At 35.8% G+C, this 16,531-nt stretch overlaps 1 protein-coding gene across 3 annotated transcripts in view; it reads right to left on the bottom strand.

Moving 5' to 3' along the window:
- AP3B1 (adaptor related protein complex 3 subunit beta 1) overlaps positions 1-16,531 on the bottom strand; it is a 163,521-nt gene that overhangs the window by 79,458 nt on the left and 67,532 nt on the right. For all 3 annotated transcript variants that reach the window (XR_012621587.1, XM_074812298.1, XM_074812297.1), the window contains exons 10-14: positions 15,509-15,563; positions 15,358-15,429; positions 12,834-12,896; positions 11,792-11,924; positions 5,006-5,115 (exon numbers count right to left, since the gene is read on the bottom strand). Coding sequence is in view for 2 of the 3 variants with exons in the window: in XM_074812298.1 (XP_074668399.1) it covers positions 5,006-5,115; positions 11,792-11,924; positions 12,834-12,896; positions 15,358-15,429; positions 15,509-15,563 (433 nt within the window). In the remaining variant the exon portion in view is untranslated. The remainder of the gene's footprint in view (positions 1-5,005; positions 5,116-11,791; positions 11,925-12,833; positions 12,897-15,357; positions 15,430-15,508; positions 15,564-16,531) is intronic.

The raw sequence follows: 16,531 nt of genomic DNA, 5'->3' as shown, positions 1-16,531 counted from the left end.
AAAACATTTCAGACTTCTCTCATATTCTCATTCATATTCTAGAAGGAACTAGGAATAAGTCTGTAATGCAAATCAAGAATGTCAGAATTCACCAGCTATCAAAAGAAAAAAAACCCTGTCTTAGTAGTACTGCAAGAAAAAATCTGGAGCAAAATCACACCAGAACTACAAGATTCCTATCACCCAGAAAGCAATCACTACTGGGTACAATGTACCATCATAAATTATTTTTCTAAAAATAAAAATGCAGAAACTAATTTGGACACTAGTGCAGTTTGTTTATATGAGGAAATACACAAATGTAGAACACCACTGAGACATTGCCCAGAGAGGTTGTAGGTGCCCCATCCCTGGAAGTGTTCAAGGCCAGGCTGGAGGGGGCTTTGAGTAACTTGGTCTAATGGAAGGTGTCTGGGCCCATGGTTGAAACTAGGTGATCTTTAAGGTCCCTTCCAACCTAAACCATTCTATGACTCTATGATTCTTACTCAGAGCTAGTTCTTGCTAGGTTGATTTAAATTCATTAATTGCTAAAATGAATTAAGATAAATGAAAAGCGGCACACTTTGGATTTAAACAAAAGTCTCTTGTGTTAATCCAGGTTAATCAATGCAGTGCAACCAATCCACTTTAATTTAATTCAGATTAAATCAGCAACTATTTGCACTTAGACAAATTCTGGACCACAGGTGTTTTGAAGGAAAGATTTTCCAAGAGTAGACTATTCCACACATATTTGATAACATTCTAAAAACTTTTGAAAAAGCCCCTCAACATCTTTGAAAATGTCATCCTTTACAGGGTGGAAAGGCACTCTCATTAATAAAAAAGGACTAGATAATAGAAAAGACAAAAACGCAGTTACAATGGAAGGCAATCATCAGATGTCCCACAGAGACCTATAGGTGAAAACATGCTGTTCAACAGATTTCCAAGTAACCTAGAAGAGGTCTATCTAGTGAGGAGACAGTCTGCTGAGACAAAATTATTCTAGGCAATCGAAACTAAACCAGAGTCTGAAGAGTTGAAGATGAGTCATCAGTGATACTTGAAAATTCATCAGAAGTGGTGCAGCTGGCCTTGAAACATTAATAACAGGACTTGAAAAAAAAAATTCTATATACACTGATGGGCCCCTAACTGAACATTTTCAGAGAATTGTAGAATTGTTAAGTCAATGTTCTGCAGAAGTCAAAAGGCACAAAACCCCAGGAAAGTGAGATAAAAAATACAAAGCAAGTAACATCATGTCACTGCATAAAATTTTTCCTTCATACTATGACTACTGTGTGCACTTATGGTCACCCCACTTCAAAAACCAGACAAGTATCAGGCAAGACAAAGAGAAGGGGGAAAGGCTGATCAGAGATATGGAATATGAGGAGAGATTAGAATTTTTAGATTAGTAAGCATGATGATGTGGATAGCAAACTCAAGCTTCCAGTAAGCAGCTGAGAAGATACATTGAAAATGCATCACAATGAACTTGCTCTTATCTTTAAATCCCTCTCCCTAAAGCACCAGTTTTTGGTGCTGTTGAAGATGAGACTACGCTATTAAGAGGACTTTTGAACTGAATCGGTATCTCCTTCTTTAAATGGTCCTTTCTCACATGCATATTTCTTAAACTGTCACTCTAAAAATTATACACACAAAACTAATTCAGCCAACCTCACGGTGAACAGCTAGCACAAACTAGCACTGCCTAGATCTCTGGCCCACAGCTTACCAAGTGATTAAACTGTAAAGCATGATGACATTATTAACACATTAACAACCAAATGGAAACATTTTTATATTTTAAAAATCAGAGTTTAAAGAGATCAAATTATTCTCGTTTTATATCTTTATATCAGAACACCACCAGAGATGCATTCCTCAGTTACAACTTTTGAAGTGTGTGCAGGAAAGCAGCTGGAATACAGCTAGATTGAGCTGTACTATGCAAAAGTCTAGGTACTCAACAAATATCAGACACAAAATAGACCTCATAGATCTTTGCCTGGGCACACTTGAGATAAAAGTTTAAGGTACAAATGGTAACATATAAAAGCAAAAGAAGGAAAATAAGCACTCTTTTCAGATATGTAAGAAAACATCAATTAAAGGGCAAACTGAAATGGACCTAATCCTAAACTTTACTGTAAATGAGTTGGTGGTGTACCTGAGCTCAGTAGTTCTTAACTGAACTTCCTAGTATTTCTTACAGTTTGTCAGATACATTTAGCTTACTATCCATCATATCACCTTCTAAATGGCTTCTGTAGATGAAGATGAAGACAAGAATGGTGACCAGATGAAGACAAGAATAAGTAAATTTCAGACTGGATTACCTGAAAGAAACGTTGCTACAGAAGGTTTTTAAGCACCTCATCACTGACAATCACAATCTCAGGCTAACACAAGTGAAATTTATAACAATATGAATAAAACTAATTCAGGCACCAACCCAAAAATGTATTCCATCTAGTTTACACCAATTTTATTTTAGTGGCTAAGTGTTTATGATTTACCTAAACTAAATCATGACAGAACAATCAAAAAGTTTATTACCTTAAGTGCTTTTCTGTTTAATTGTATTTAATTCTGTTCCTGCTTTTGGTTGTGTTTTAATTTCAATTGTATTAATTTCAACTCTAAGAAGCACCACAGAATTTCTTTGCCCACAGCCCCCACCCTCCTGTTACTTTCAAGTTCTTTCAAGACTGTATCATTTGGCTGCTTCTAGTATCTCCAAATGCAAGAGTCCTTTAAAGACACAGAGGAATACGGTAGGTTCCTTAAGTTTCAATCCCAATTTAAAAAGAGCCCTGAAATACTTTTCCCAACAGAAGAGGTCAGGGGGAAAAAAAAAAATCTGTGTAAAATATGTGTGTACAAAAGTGTGTGTGTATGTATGTATATTGTATGTCAGCGTAACAGAAGGAATCTTTCCTTTGTGCCTCTCCGTCTTACAGCAGACAAAAAACAAGGTAACTGTGTTTTGTCTACTCACAGCCACCCTTGCCATAGTAAGATCAATGTTTAAAATACACATGCAGATCTTGGGAATTCCAGTAATGCTTTATTAAATGTTGAAATTTCAAACTCAGATCTTCAGTAACTATATAATCCAAACACCACTTTCCTTAATGTGTAAAAATATGCTTATCCTTTTCAGAAGTGTCTGAATGGGTTGGGGGGTTGGACTAGATGACCTTTAAAGGTCCCTTACAACCTAAACCATTCTATGATTCTGTGAAGGAATACATCTTTTTCAAACATAATAGGTGCAAGTTATTTCAGGATAATGATATGGCATTCAAATGATAAATATGAACTTCTTCCAAATTTATTCTTTACTCCAAAGTCCTAAATATACTGAAAAAGATAAATTTCTGGAAGTTATTATTAAAAAATTACAGGGAAAAATGTAAAACAAGATGTACAACAATTATCGTGGAGAGCCTACAACACCATTGTCACTGCTTCCTTCTTGAATAAGAAGCATGATTCAGATACAGATTTTAATTTTTAGTTTATTTCCATGACTGCTCTGTTCCACAGACTGTTCTCCTACTACTTACCTTTTTCTGACGTTCTGTACAACCTCATTATTTGCAAACACGAGTACCTCAAAGTAGTTCAAGTACTGCATGGGTGTTTTTTTCCCTTATCCAACTTACAAAAGGATTTTTTTCCCAAAAAAATTCCTTGTATTTAAAACTTGAAATATTTACTCAAAAGTATTAACTGTATAAAATAGTCACAAAACTCTTTTAAGTTAAACAGAATATTTAGAAAACAACTACCTTCTCTTGTACAATATGTGGAAATAAAATGACAAACTCATTTGAGGAAGTGCCAGAAGATGTGTATAACAAGATTATACACAATTCATGAGACTGTAATTATCAATCAAAATATTGCACAAATTTTCTGAACACAGGTGATTATTATAAAATAGGTAATACTTATTTGATATGTAATTAGCAGGAGTATCTTATAGCCTCTTCTGATTCTGGATATGGGCAATGCAGTAGAATTGTATTTTCTTTACATCAGTTACGAAGTTTGATCATCAACTCTTAGAGGCCAAAGATTTATTTGTTTAATCTGTTCAGTAAGCATGAACTGAGAAGACCACATTTCCATTTTTTTTTTTAATATTCTAAACTTTGCCAAATTCAACTATGGAAAATAGAAGATTCACTGATTTAGAAACTATTTACTGCTCCATCATCAATAAATGTGTAATTATATGACACTGAACAGTCCTATTTATAGCATTTACAGAAAAATTATTACAGACAGATTAAAGTCTGTCACCTTTGGACTATGATGCAATAGGTAGTTAATAGTCTTCAAGCCCTATACTATAATTTAGGATAGACCACTAAATGTTTTATCAATAACTGGGACTGTGAGAAGAATTTGGGAAGTAAATATTGACATACCTAAACGTCAATTTAATCTAAGGATAGATAATAGGCAATAATACAAATTTTACTGTTAAATGTCACAGAATCTTAAAACCTGGAAGATAAAAATGCAACTTTAAGAATCACTGCAACACACTCACAGCAGTTTGTCTGGTACCAGGGAAAGGTCAAGTGATTTGTGGGTAGGGAAGAAGATTTAGAACAAAATTTTTTAAACTTCACCCCAGATCAGTAAGACAACACGCTGAAAATTTGCCTGATGCTTTGCCTTATTTTCATTTCAACATACCCAATCCATGTTCTAAACCTGCTATTCATCTTGGCATAATGATACTAACAATATTCAACATTTCAAGGGATCTCTTTCAAAATAGCTTCTCAGATCGAAGGCACAAATTGAGCCATCTGATAGCTTCCATTTCTTCTTCCTTAAGATCATGAAAAATTATATTTTACGTCAAAAATAAAAAATTAAGTTGTATTTCTCTAATATATCTATATCCATTTATGGCCCAAATTCAAAGGAGATGGTATGATTTCTATCAGTCAACAAGAAAAATAAGACACTATGCACAAATACTCACTGTAATGTTATCCAAGAGTTTGGCCATATGCTTAATAATTTCACCATGGTGTGCTGGCTGGGTTTGCAGCAGTTTCTTAATGACAACAACACTTTCAGCAACTACAATTTCTGTTTAAGACAAAACAAATTATTAATATTAAAAGCATTTATGGCAGAGAAAAAGCCATAAATAATTGATTGTAAAAGATGTTATCAGCTTTCAAAATATGCTTTGCAGAACTGAATTCTGTTTACTTGGTAACAAAGATGTAAACCACTCTACTAAGTAATACAAGTTCAGCTGCCAGAATCGAGTTATAAGCAGCAAAGAGAGGACAGAGAAATGTTCTAAATGTAAAAATATCATCCCATTACATAGTTTTTTTGAAATTGCTTTTTAGTAAAGATGCACTTTGTATTCTTCCTTTTCAAATTGAGAAACAGCATGAAAAAAAAGTTTTCCATTGAAATTATGCATATTCATAAGTAATTTGCTGTCTGCATTAAAAATACAAACACTTGTTTAATTTTCAAAGAAATATACAATGTTAAAAGTACCAGCTCATTCATAAAGAAGAGAAATATCTAAAGATTTTCTTTGCAGTTTTTCTCCTTCTGAATGGTCTCTCTCAGGTCTGTAACCTAATCTCTAGTACATTCAAATGAAGCTTCTAAATAGCAAGCTATTTTAAGATTTATGCCGAAGGCATGTATTGGAGTGCTTAAGTACAGTAACAAGTAGCATTCACAGCCTGATCAACTTGTATAAAATCTACAGTTTTTGAAGCTGAAAAAAACCCACTGGTGCAGAGCTAAGCTTCTATGCAAGAGTAAACTCAGGATGTAAGGGAAACGAAGGAAAGTCAAACATGGCCAAAGCTGAAACCAAAATAAAGACTACTGCAAGAGTTCAACATAATCCTAATTTTCATTTACACTACAAAAAGGGAGTAACTATTTCTCCTAGACTATCAATGTTTAAAACAAAGAAAAAGCCTAACTACCATTCGTTAAACATCACAGAGGTATTCCTACATTTCAAGAATTAATCTGACACATGGACCATTCATTCAGCAATCAAGCAAGCTGAAGTTTCAAAAGAATGGTATGGGGAAGAGATCTCTAAACTTTTCAGTATTTTTTTTTTAGAAAGCAAACTTCTTTATGGGGAAAGCCTTTTCAGAAGCTCCGAGTATGTATCATTATGCCATAAGCCTCTGAAATGCTTAAATTTTAGCTTGCAGCTTTCTGTGTCAACCTTTATTTGATACGGCATCTCAGTCATTTTTTTAGACTAATTTCTTGAAGCAAGGTTAACATATCCACTTCTCATATCTCAAGGTCTTGCACAATCCTAAAGATAAGTTAATTTAGACTGTGTTTTGCCAGATATTCAAATAAGAAGACAATTCTGAAAACTTTAAAATTGCAATCTGGAATATTTAGAGTGGGAAACATTGTAATGACAACCTTCACCATTGAGTGTTTTGTGATACTACTTAGCAAGGAGAATGGTTAAGCAAAATAAAACTGAACTCCAACAAATGAGTGGACAGGAAGTCATTATTAAAAACACCTGCTGGCAATGTAGAACTGATCGTGATAAAATGAAGCGCAGTAGATGGTGTGTCACCAAAGCAACTACTTTCATGCAAACCGAGGCAGCAAATTTGAAGAACTGAACCAGAATTGTAAGCAAGTAAACTAGTATGGTTCCTTTTACATGAGTCTAGATACCAAAAAAAGAAAGTACAAACAAAACCAAAATTAATTTCTATTAGAATAAGGACTGACACAGTCCAGAAAAAAAAGAGAGGCTCTTTGAGGCTTGCTTTGTGCACATGAAAAATCAAAAACCACACATTTAGGTTCAAAGACAAAAAAACCCAAAACAAAAGGGGGAAATAAAAGTGGCATTCTAAATGACCAGTAAGAAAATTCAAAAATTTAACTCTGCTAGAATTATCAAAGAAAAAATGCATACAAGGCAATGATAAATGCAAGAATGCAAGAATTTCAAAACAAGAGTGTAAATCATATTACATCTAAGTGGTCATAGAAAGTAAATCAAATTCTTAAAATAAAGACTAAATATCACAGATAATCTGATCAGGAATGCCTTTACCAATAAAGGAGACTACAAGAGGTATCAGCAACTTCAATTTTCACGAGTCATAGTAAAAATCTTAGTATAGTGTTCACTGCTAGCTTTCTTCAAACAATTTTGAAGCAATATGGAAATGACTATTCTGAGTAGGATAATCTCTGAAGACCCCAGAGCATGACAACTCCTCAAAAACCTAAAATATATTCAGTCATACAATGTTCCATTTTGCCAAATAATAATGTACATAAGAAACCAATGTAGTGGACCTGTGGGGACCAAATTATATACTTTTTCATAATTGAGAATTTGGCCACATTGTAACGAAAACTCAGAAAAAGACCTTAGCAAGGAGTGTATTACGAAAGAACATTCAAAAGCTGCATTCTGAAATACTACATTTGATACCATTGATACCAATTTTCTTCCACTTACATTAACTGATACTTGCAGTAACTGAAGACTAATTTATCCACAGTCTATAATTTGTATAATTACTATTTCTAAAAGCAGCAAAACTGCATCAACTGTTTTTGGAAGGAATGTACCGGCTGAATCTCACAGCAAGTCTGTACAAGTGATCGAGTGCACCCTCAGCAAGTTTGAAGACAACACCAAGCTGAGTGGTGCAGTTGACACCCCTGAGAGATGAGATGCCATTCAGAGGGATCCGGACAAGCTCCAGAAGTGGGTCGATGTGAACCTCATGAGGTTCAACAAAGCCAAGTACAAGGTCCTGCACCTAGGTCGGGGCAATCCCCAGTATCAATATAGGCTGGGGGATGAAGGGATTGAGAGCAGCCTTGTGGAAAAGGACAGGGGACCAGTGGATGAAAAGCTGGATGTGAGCCATCAATGTGCCTCACAGCCCAGAAAGCCAACTGCATCCTGGGTGTCATAAAAGAAACGTGGCCAGCAGGTTGAGGAAAGTGATTCTGCCCCTCTACGCTGCTCAAGTGAGACCCCACCTGGAGTACTGCATCCACCTCTGGGGTCCTCAGCACAGGAAAGACATGGACCTGTGCTGGAGCAGTTCCAGAGGAGGGCCACAAAAATGATCAGAGGGATGGAACACCTCTCCTATGAAGAAAGGCTGAGAGAGTTGGGGTTATTTAGCCTGTAGGAGAGAAGGCTCCAGAGAGACCTTATAGCAGCTTTCCAGTACCTGAAGTGGGCCTACAAGAAAGCTGGAGAGGGACTTTTTACAAGGGCATGCAGTGACAGGACAAGGGCTAATGGTTTTAAACTAAAAGGGGGTAGATTTAGACTAAATCGAAAGAAGAAATTTCTTACAATAAGAGTGGTGAAACACTGAAACATATTGCCCAGAGAGGCTGTAGATGCCTCATCCCTGGAAACATTCAGGGTCAGGCTGGACAGGGCTCTCAGCAACCTGATCTAGTTGAAGATGTCCCTGCTCATTGCAAGGAGGTTGGACTAGATGATCTTGGAAGGTCTCTTCCAACCCAAACCATTCTATGATATTTGGGTTATTAGAAAGTAATGCAAATAGTTAAAACGAAAGTTAGAAGGCAATTATTAGGGCTCAGTATCCAGACAAACATTAAGTTTCTGCTTTTCAGAACTGCCTGAAATCTAAGTTTTTTTACTTGGCTAATTTTTCCACCCTTATAACATAAATAACAGAACTCTGAAACCACATTAATGTATATAAACTGAAAGTTACAAGGAGTTGGGGTTTTTTTTAACGTTATTCTAACAGTAATTCTAATAGCTAGGTAGCAGTTGCCTGATGTATTAACGGTACCAGTGATTCTACAACTTGCCTCTTCAAATTTGTGCAGATCGGTAGGAAAAAAATTGTTTTATCTACACATCCTACAATTACGTTTACATTCTCTATTATCCATAACCTGCAACTTTCAACAGAAAATGAACGTCAGCCATCTGAGAAGAATCTGCAGGATCACTAGTATATGCAGTACAGAGAGACAAAAGAGTCTTCCTGTAATCCCATCTGCCTCTTACATCTAAAATGACTTTTAAGTCACAGTGGCACTAGCGGTCAGCTGAAATTATCAAGGCAATTGCTTAAAGGAAAGGTATCAGTCAAATGCCAAACATCACACTGAAGAGCCAAAGTACTTCCTTCCTTCTTTGTACTTCCTTCAGCAGACGATGAAGGAAAATAATTCTCAGCCCTCAACATGGCTTCTAGAAACAATGCTCTGGGGAGGCTGAGAACTGCTCTTGAAATTTTCTTTGTGTATTTATGACTGTCTTGTTTAAATTCCAATTTCCCCTACTCAGGGAATCTGGGGGCTATGGTAAATAAAACTATTTGAATCACAGAACCATACACAGAATCTAGAAAGTTCAGTGATAAGACACTCAAAGAGCTCTGTGAAGAGTTATTCCAGCTTGACCTGACTGACTTCTGAAGAGATTTGTTTTATGTAATGACACTCCGCCTCTCAGCACCCAAGTTCCAGAACGATTAATGGCACAGCTCCTGTGCCAGATATAGCCAAGATATCTTGGCTGTTGGGTTGTACCTATAGCAAAGGCCTTTCCAGAACAAGAGCACAGAATTAGAATGTGATTTTGCCACAAGCTCTTTCTTCAGGATTCTATTTTGATTTGGTTGATTTGGTCACCTCTCTTCCACACTCAAGTGAATTCCCCATAATAAGAAAACAGTTCAGAGGAAGTAGAGCTGACCCTGCTTTCAGGGACCTCAGAACCTGCTGGACTTACCAGCTTGGGCTTCACGCTACACAAAGGCAGCAGAACTGCTTCCAGGCTTCAAACAGCCATGGAAGAAGTAGCACAGCAAAAAGATTGCTTGCACACTTTAAGGATGAAAGTTGGAGGAAAGCAAGATTAACCAAAACTCTTAAATCTAGTCTGCTACTCATGCTAAATGTCTTTCTTCTCCCTTACCATGCCCAAAACTGTTATGTTCAGTAAGTTGTGACTATTGGTAATTTCCTGCCACCTGAGGAACGGTACCATGTCAATTATGCCATTCTATTCATTCCTTAAAAGAAGGAATAAAGACACTGCAGCTATGGTAAAGCAATTTGCCAGCTGCCAGGTTTAAAAGATCCTCAATATATCCTTTGCAGTCTTTCAGAACAGTAAGCAGAAGAAGATAATTTTATTTGCTAGACAACTACTTAGAAACAGTCAAGAAAACTAATCTTGTTGAGACAGACCTTTGTATACAGGCACATGCATGCGTGTGTGTGTATATATATATATATGGAATTACTCTGAAGAAAGTATTAAATTGAGAAGCTATGATAAAAGAAAAAAAGCCTTTTCTTCTTATCTCGGTTCATTCTTAGCAAAAAGAAAAACAAAACAAGAAAACAGGAAGAAGGATTATTAAGTAACAAACTCAGTATTCTGAAGTTTTATTACATTATTTAAGACAGACAAAAAGTGGGGATTTGTACATGCTGAAAGGAGCCTACTGACCTAGAGAAAGATTGCTAGTAGAATTAAGCAGAATCAAGAACAAGCTTTGAAGCTTGTACTTTTAATATGGTCATTGCTGAATGTAACACGAAAAGGTGCATTTTGCAGACACAGCCCTGTAACACAATATAGGAAGATATTTTAAACACAGCTGATAACCAGAAAAGCATAAAGGAACATAAGGTCTGGAGCACCAGGAAATTAAAGTTACATATACTAAACCTACCAAGCTGTACACTGAGCCATCTCAGGAATTTCTGATACAAGGTGAAGTGGAAGAGAAGGAAGACTCATAGTTCATAATCAAAGAAAAAGCTGTGAGTGTATCAATGGGTTACAGGATGATGATGTGCTGCCAAAGTGATGTCCCTAATAAAGGCCTTCTTAGGATTACCATGAAAAATAAGTCCAGTAGGTATGGAGGGGAATTAATGTTGCTTTTCAAAACGTACAGTAGATCTCACTCATGTTCTCTAAACAATTCTAATTACTCCAGGCCACCCCAAAGCCATGCTTTACCTCCTTCCTGACATTATTATTTTTAAGTACATCTTTCTTAACTCTGTTTCCAATATCTAACTATATTCATGTAGACTGTACATTTTGTAATAATCTGATTCTCTTATTGACTTCTTTTGTGCAATATCCATTGGTAACTGGTAGAATATACAGTATTATCAGGTATTGAATTACAGTGCTGCTATATCCTATTTGACTTTATCTGCTCCTTAGTGACTTACAACTCTGTTTCACTATATAAAAATAACAGAAGGCTAGATTACAAAATCAAGCCAAATTTGGGGCCATTTACCCTAAAACTATTTAATACATTTTTTCAGTTAGGCATTGATGCACTGAAAAAAAACCATTCCAAGCTTTTAGCACCCTCTACAGGCTAACTGTTTTGATGCAACTAAACATTTAACAGTAAAACTACTGTCATCTATGATAATCACAACAGCACACTTTAATAATTATGGCATTTTGACAATAAGATAGGTAAACATGTAATTGAAGGCCACAAGGAATTAGTTTCACTAACAAAAGAGGAAATAAGTACCCAGTGATTATGAGAGCCTATTGAAGTTCTTCAAACAAGAAGCAACAGAACCACTATTTTTATCCAGTCATGTCAGTTAAATTCTTATAAAAGTCAACTCCTATGTACTTTTTAATGTCATCTGCTCTGTGTGGTTCTCATTAAGAAAATGTTTCATGACACTGCTACTCAGAAAACAAACAGAACATTTGTCTTACCATCCCTGTTGGACAGCAAACATACGAGGCCGTTAAGGCATGTGTCAGTCACTTCGGTGATGTTAGTTGCGCATCTGCCTATAGCCTGAATTGTAGCTGCAGCAAACTGTTTATCTTGGCTTTTCACATAAGTCTAAGGAAACAGGATTTTCATTAGTCAATACATAAGTCTTGTCAACCAAAGACTTACCATATTATCCTCATAAGAGAGACATCTGTATAATAAATTAAATCTAGAAAGCTACATTGTACATTAGAAGTTACACTTTTTTCAACTCATTGTCACTTTCAGAAGACATTTTCTTGCCAGCTTTGGTCACCCATGGCCATGCAAACCTCTGATTTCAAGAAAGCTTGGGGCAGGGGGCAATTACCCAAAACCAGCAATTAGTTTGTGTGCAAGGTTGGAGGAGTTGATGAGCTCTCTCTGGAGAGGTTTCAGTTCATTTAACCGGGAGCGTCTGTGAAACTGAATAACCTACCTGCCTGAGAACCAGTACCTTTCAGAGAAATCCAGCCAGAGAACTGAAGTAATGGAAATAGACGTCATAAGCAAAGCGGAAAGAAAGGACAGACACTGTTTCACAACATAAGCAGAACATCTTGCTGACACATATACAGATATTGGAGATAATACTATTTCATCAAATGACTTGAAATGAGGTTTGGGAATAAATGATAATGGGAAAATATTGCTAAAATTAAGACCTATAATCCAGTGACTTACAGGGTCAGTCAAGTTGCTAGAATTTGGTTTAAAGAATTTGGAATGGTTGAGTTTTTCTCATCACTTTTTTTTTTTTTTTTTTTTTTTGGTAGCTGGAAGGAGAGTGAGAAACAAAACATTGAAACTCCTTTCCACATATAAAAAGCTCCATTATCCATTATGATATGAGACAGTTTGATTTTCATTCTGAGAATATTTTATCCTGGAAAAGACTTTAACTTGAAAAATTTAAGACTAAGAATCTAGATGAAACCAATAACGGCAATTGGCCAAGAGAGAGTATTTCATATAAAAAGAATACCCTTTTGCACAAACCTGAAATTCTCGAAGCAGAGTTGATATGTTGGCTTCATTTGCTAAATTTGTCAAGATTTCAAGCTACAAGAAAAAAACAGAACAGATATTTTATCGAAAGTAAAATATTATAAATAGTACCACATAAACACTATACTTTCATTGTATATGAAAAAAAGACACTACTACTAAAAATACCACTTAGAATTCAATAAAGTATACCAGATTTCAGTATAAACTGGTAGCAGCATTGCACTTAGGAGGAACTCTCCTTGCAAGTACACGCAAGGTTTTCAAAGAAGGACTCTAGGGTTCGGTGATTCATTTTCTAAGAGCTCTAGCTTTAGTGTTGCATTGCATATTATATGGCCATGAAATACTTCTGGCAGCATGGTTTCCAATGTTATACAACAGGCCTTAGTGTATAAGAACTATGTGACACTGTAAGAAGAAATAATGGAAATCACAACTGCAGCTGGGGAGAAATAAAGTGTCCATTATATTCAGATGAACTGCAATAAAAGAATTTTAAACTCAGGAGAGAAACAGTTGCATCTATGAGACTCCTCAAATCTTAACATCAATAACATCAGAGCCTGAAAGGCCTCCTCTTTGCTCCTGGTGAACAAGAGGATGATATACAACACTTGGTATATATTGTTAAGATGCTATGCTTACAGTTTGTTTTAACTTTGAAGAAGAAAGGATTCCAATACAATTTGAATGAGGTAAACTGAAGAAAAAGACAACTCTTGTCTCTGTAAAGGAATTCATGCCTCAGAAATCTGTTGGTATTTTTTGAGTTGGATGCACACATACAAGTACACTTAATTGATACAGTCCAGCAGTTACTTCAGAAGCAATTTGGTAAGACCTGGCATCAACGACTCTTAAAGCTACATACCTAGCATAGCATACAAAGCAAGTGGATAAATGAAAGAGAGAAATAGGCAGAAAAAAAGAAGATACTATTTTACAGTACAGGAAGGTCATCAGTGGAATCCCACAAATATATTTGTTCGTCTTTTGCTTTTCAGCATATTTCTGCATATTCAGATATTCAGCATATCAACAAAGGCTGACTAAGAAAAGCTGCATGAAAACTCTCAATATTAGGTGACTGGTTGATAAAATGGCAAAAAAAATTCAACACAGATAAAGGTAAAGTAACGTTCATAATTGGGGAAAAACCTTAACTTTACAGAACATGATAGGCTCTGAGCTGATTACTACTAATTATAACTGAGAATTTGTGGCTAAAATGGGTAACCCCATGAAAATATAAGCTCAATGCTAAGCAGTGACCAAAAAAGCAAACTTTGTGCTGGTAAAGAAACACAGAACAAAACAGAAATCTAAACAATGCAGCAGATGAATTCCAGGGTGCTCCTACAATTTAAATACTGCAGTAGGTCTCATCCTCCTATTTTAAAGCAGACAGGATGGAACTACATGTATAGGAGGTAGAGAAAAGCACAAGTTTTTCTAATGTATGTAACAGTGTAAGTTGTCCTACATTTTTCAGACATCAAGAAAGAACTGAGACAATGAAAGGAAAACCCACAATTTCTCCTTCTCCACCTCTTCACCACTGTATTACCAATTGATATGGCAGTTTAAATATATCAACTTTCACCTGCTTCAGAAGTGACTTTTCCTGCGTAACACTATGTCTTACTAGTATTCCTGACAGTTTTCATAACCATTAAATGTGGGGAAGATCTTTTTGCCTCCAACTGCCTCAAATTTACTTAGATTTAATGTTGGACTAATAAAAATGGGTTGGGCACAGCCATCTTGGACTGCATCACTCTGCACATGTAAATGACGGTGCAACATGAATGTAAAATGAAAATACAGAAACAATAATGTATCTTTAAGAAACCTTTACCTTCCTCTCCTAAACCGAAGTGCCTATGACAATCTAAAGCAAAATATGAGAAAAGGCACATAACAGTAGACAGTTTTTTAGCTGTTGTTTTGTCAAGGATTTCACATCCGCTAAAGAATAGAGAAAACAGGAAGACAGCCTAAAACACGCATTGAGATGTGGCCTTGAGGAAAGCCTAAAGTACTTCTCATGTCAAATGCTGACTTCAAAGGGAATTTGGGACTCTAACACTGTCCCCTTTCATTCAGTGAAACAGATTTAAACTCTTTTTAAGCTAAATGTATCAAAATCTGAGATTTCATTTCTCTTCATTTAAGAGATTCTTCCTCCCACGAAAACAGCCTAACTCTAAATGTTTGAATGGCCGGTTAGATTAAAACAGTAATGATCTATATCACTGACAGGTACCAAAAACTGAGGTGGAAAAAATAGCCCATCTGCCATCTACATCACAGTAACAAGAGAACTCTCAGATAGCCTGAAAACCCTGAAGAACACTTGTGGACTTAACTAAAAGCCACAACTCTACACTTTTTAGTGAAAAAAAGGAACAATACAGAATGATGTGTGTCATATCAGTGCAAGAAAATTCTACCTTCCTGTTGCAAACAGATTTGTCCAGCAGTATATAGATGAATTTGCTTTTAAGCTCACCTTCAGTGTTTTGATCATTGTTGGGTCAGTTGATCTAACATAGAAACTCTTCAGATAAGGTTCAAACATGCCCTGAAAAGCAGAACATATTTAAGTAGCTCGCTTGTGTATCATGTAAAATGTGATTTAGAAAATTCTAAATAGGGTATACCTTTCTCTGAATTGACATAGTGGCAATATTCTGCAGAACAATATACTGCACCTCCCTAGAATTTGAAAAGAAAAAACAAGAGTTATTCTGCAAAATTACAGATACATAGAATAATGCAATATGGCAAAGAAATTCCAATTCTATTTGAATCCAAAGTTAGTTATACATTTGACTTGGCACAAACATAGACAGAAAAAGCTTATTGCCAACTGCTACAAGTTCATCATCTGCTTCACAGGAAGATGCATGATGAAACCAGGCTCTCATTTTTAAAAACTTCAATATGCAAAAAAATCACTGACATCAGTGCAATGGTGCAATTCTTCTTGTATGCCTTGGGTCTTTGTTTAAGGCAAAAATTCATTTAAAACATCAACATTCTGGCATGTCCAGAAATAGCTCATAAAAACCTTAACATTTTTTCGACCATCTTGAAACTTGAACGTTTCAGGATGACACAGCTGAGAACAAAAACGCATGGGCTTTATCTGTAGTGTGGAAATAACTGCATTAGTTACAAGAACAGCTAATCCTTGCACAACTAGCAGGAATTGTTATGACTTTTTTGGTCTTAAAAAAATTTCCTAAAAATCCTTAAAAAGACCAAAGTCTCCTGTGACATGAGTATACACTAGAAGGCATAAACATCTATCAAAAAGCAGTACTTTAACATAGTAGACTTCGGCAAGGTACAGACAACAGAATTATGTAATACTCTAAACACAAAAACATTAAACATGTTTGGAGGACATTCTCATCATTAATATGTTAGTTTAAAAGCCTCGGCAGGAGTGAGCAAAAAGAAATCTGTGTACTAGTCTAAAGCTTTTAAACTACAGAGTTTCTGTCACCAATTGCTTAAAAACTAAGAAATCATTTACACACAATTTTTCTGAACCATGAGTGCTCAAATTCTTTCATGATGCAAATCACATCCTAATAGAGAAATCATCACATCCATTATCTCCTCTTATTCAAAACTGTCTAATAGCCCTCTGGTAATTACAGCTGTTGCTTGCTAAG

This window comes from Strix aluco, chromosome Z (genome assembly GCF_031877795.1).
Source record: "Strix aluco isolate bStrAlu1 chromosome Z, bStrAlu1.hap1, whole genome shotgun sequence".
NCBI classification, from domain to species: domain Eukaryota; kingdom Metazoa; phylum Chordata; class Aves; order Strigiformes; family Strigidae; genus Strix; species Strix aluco.
This window is presented reverse-complemented; position numbering and strand designations above follow the sequence as displayed.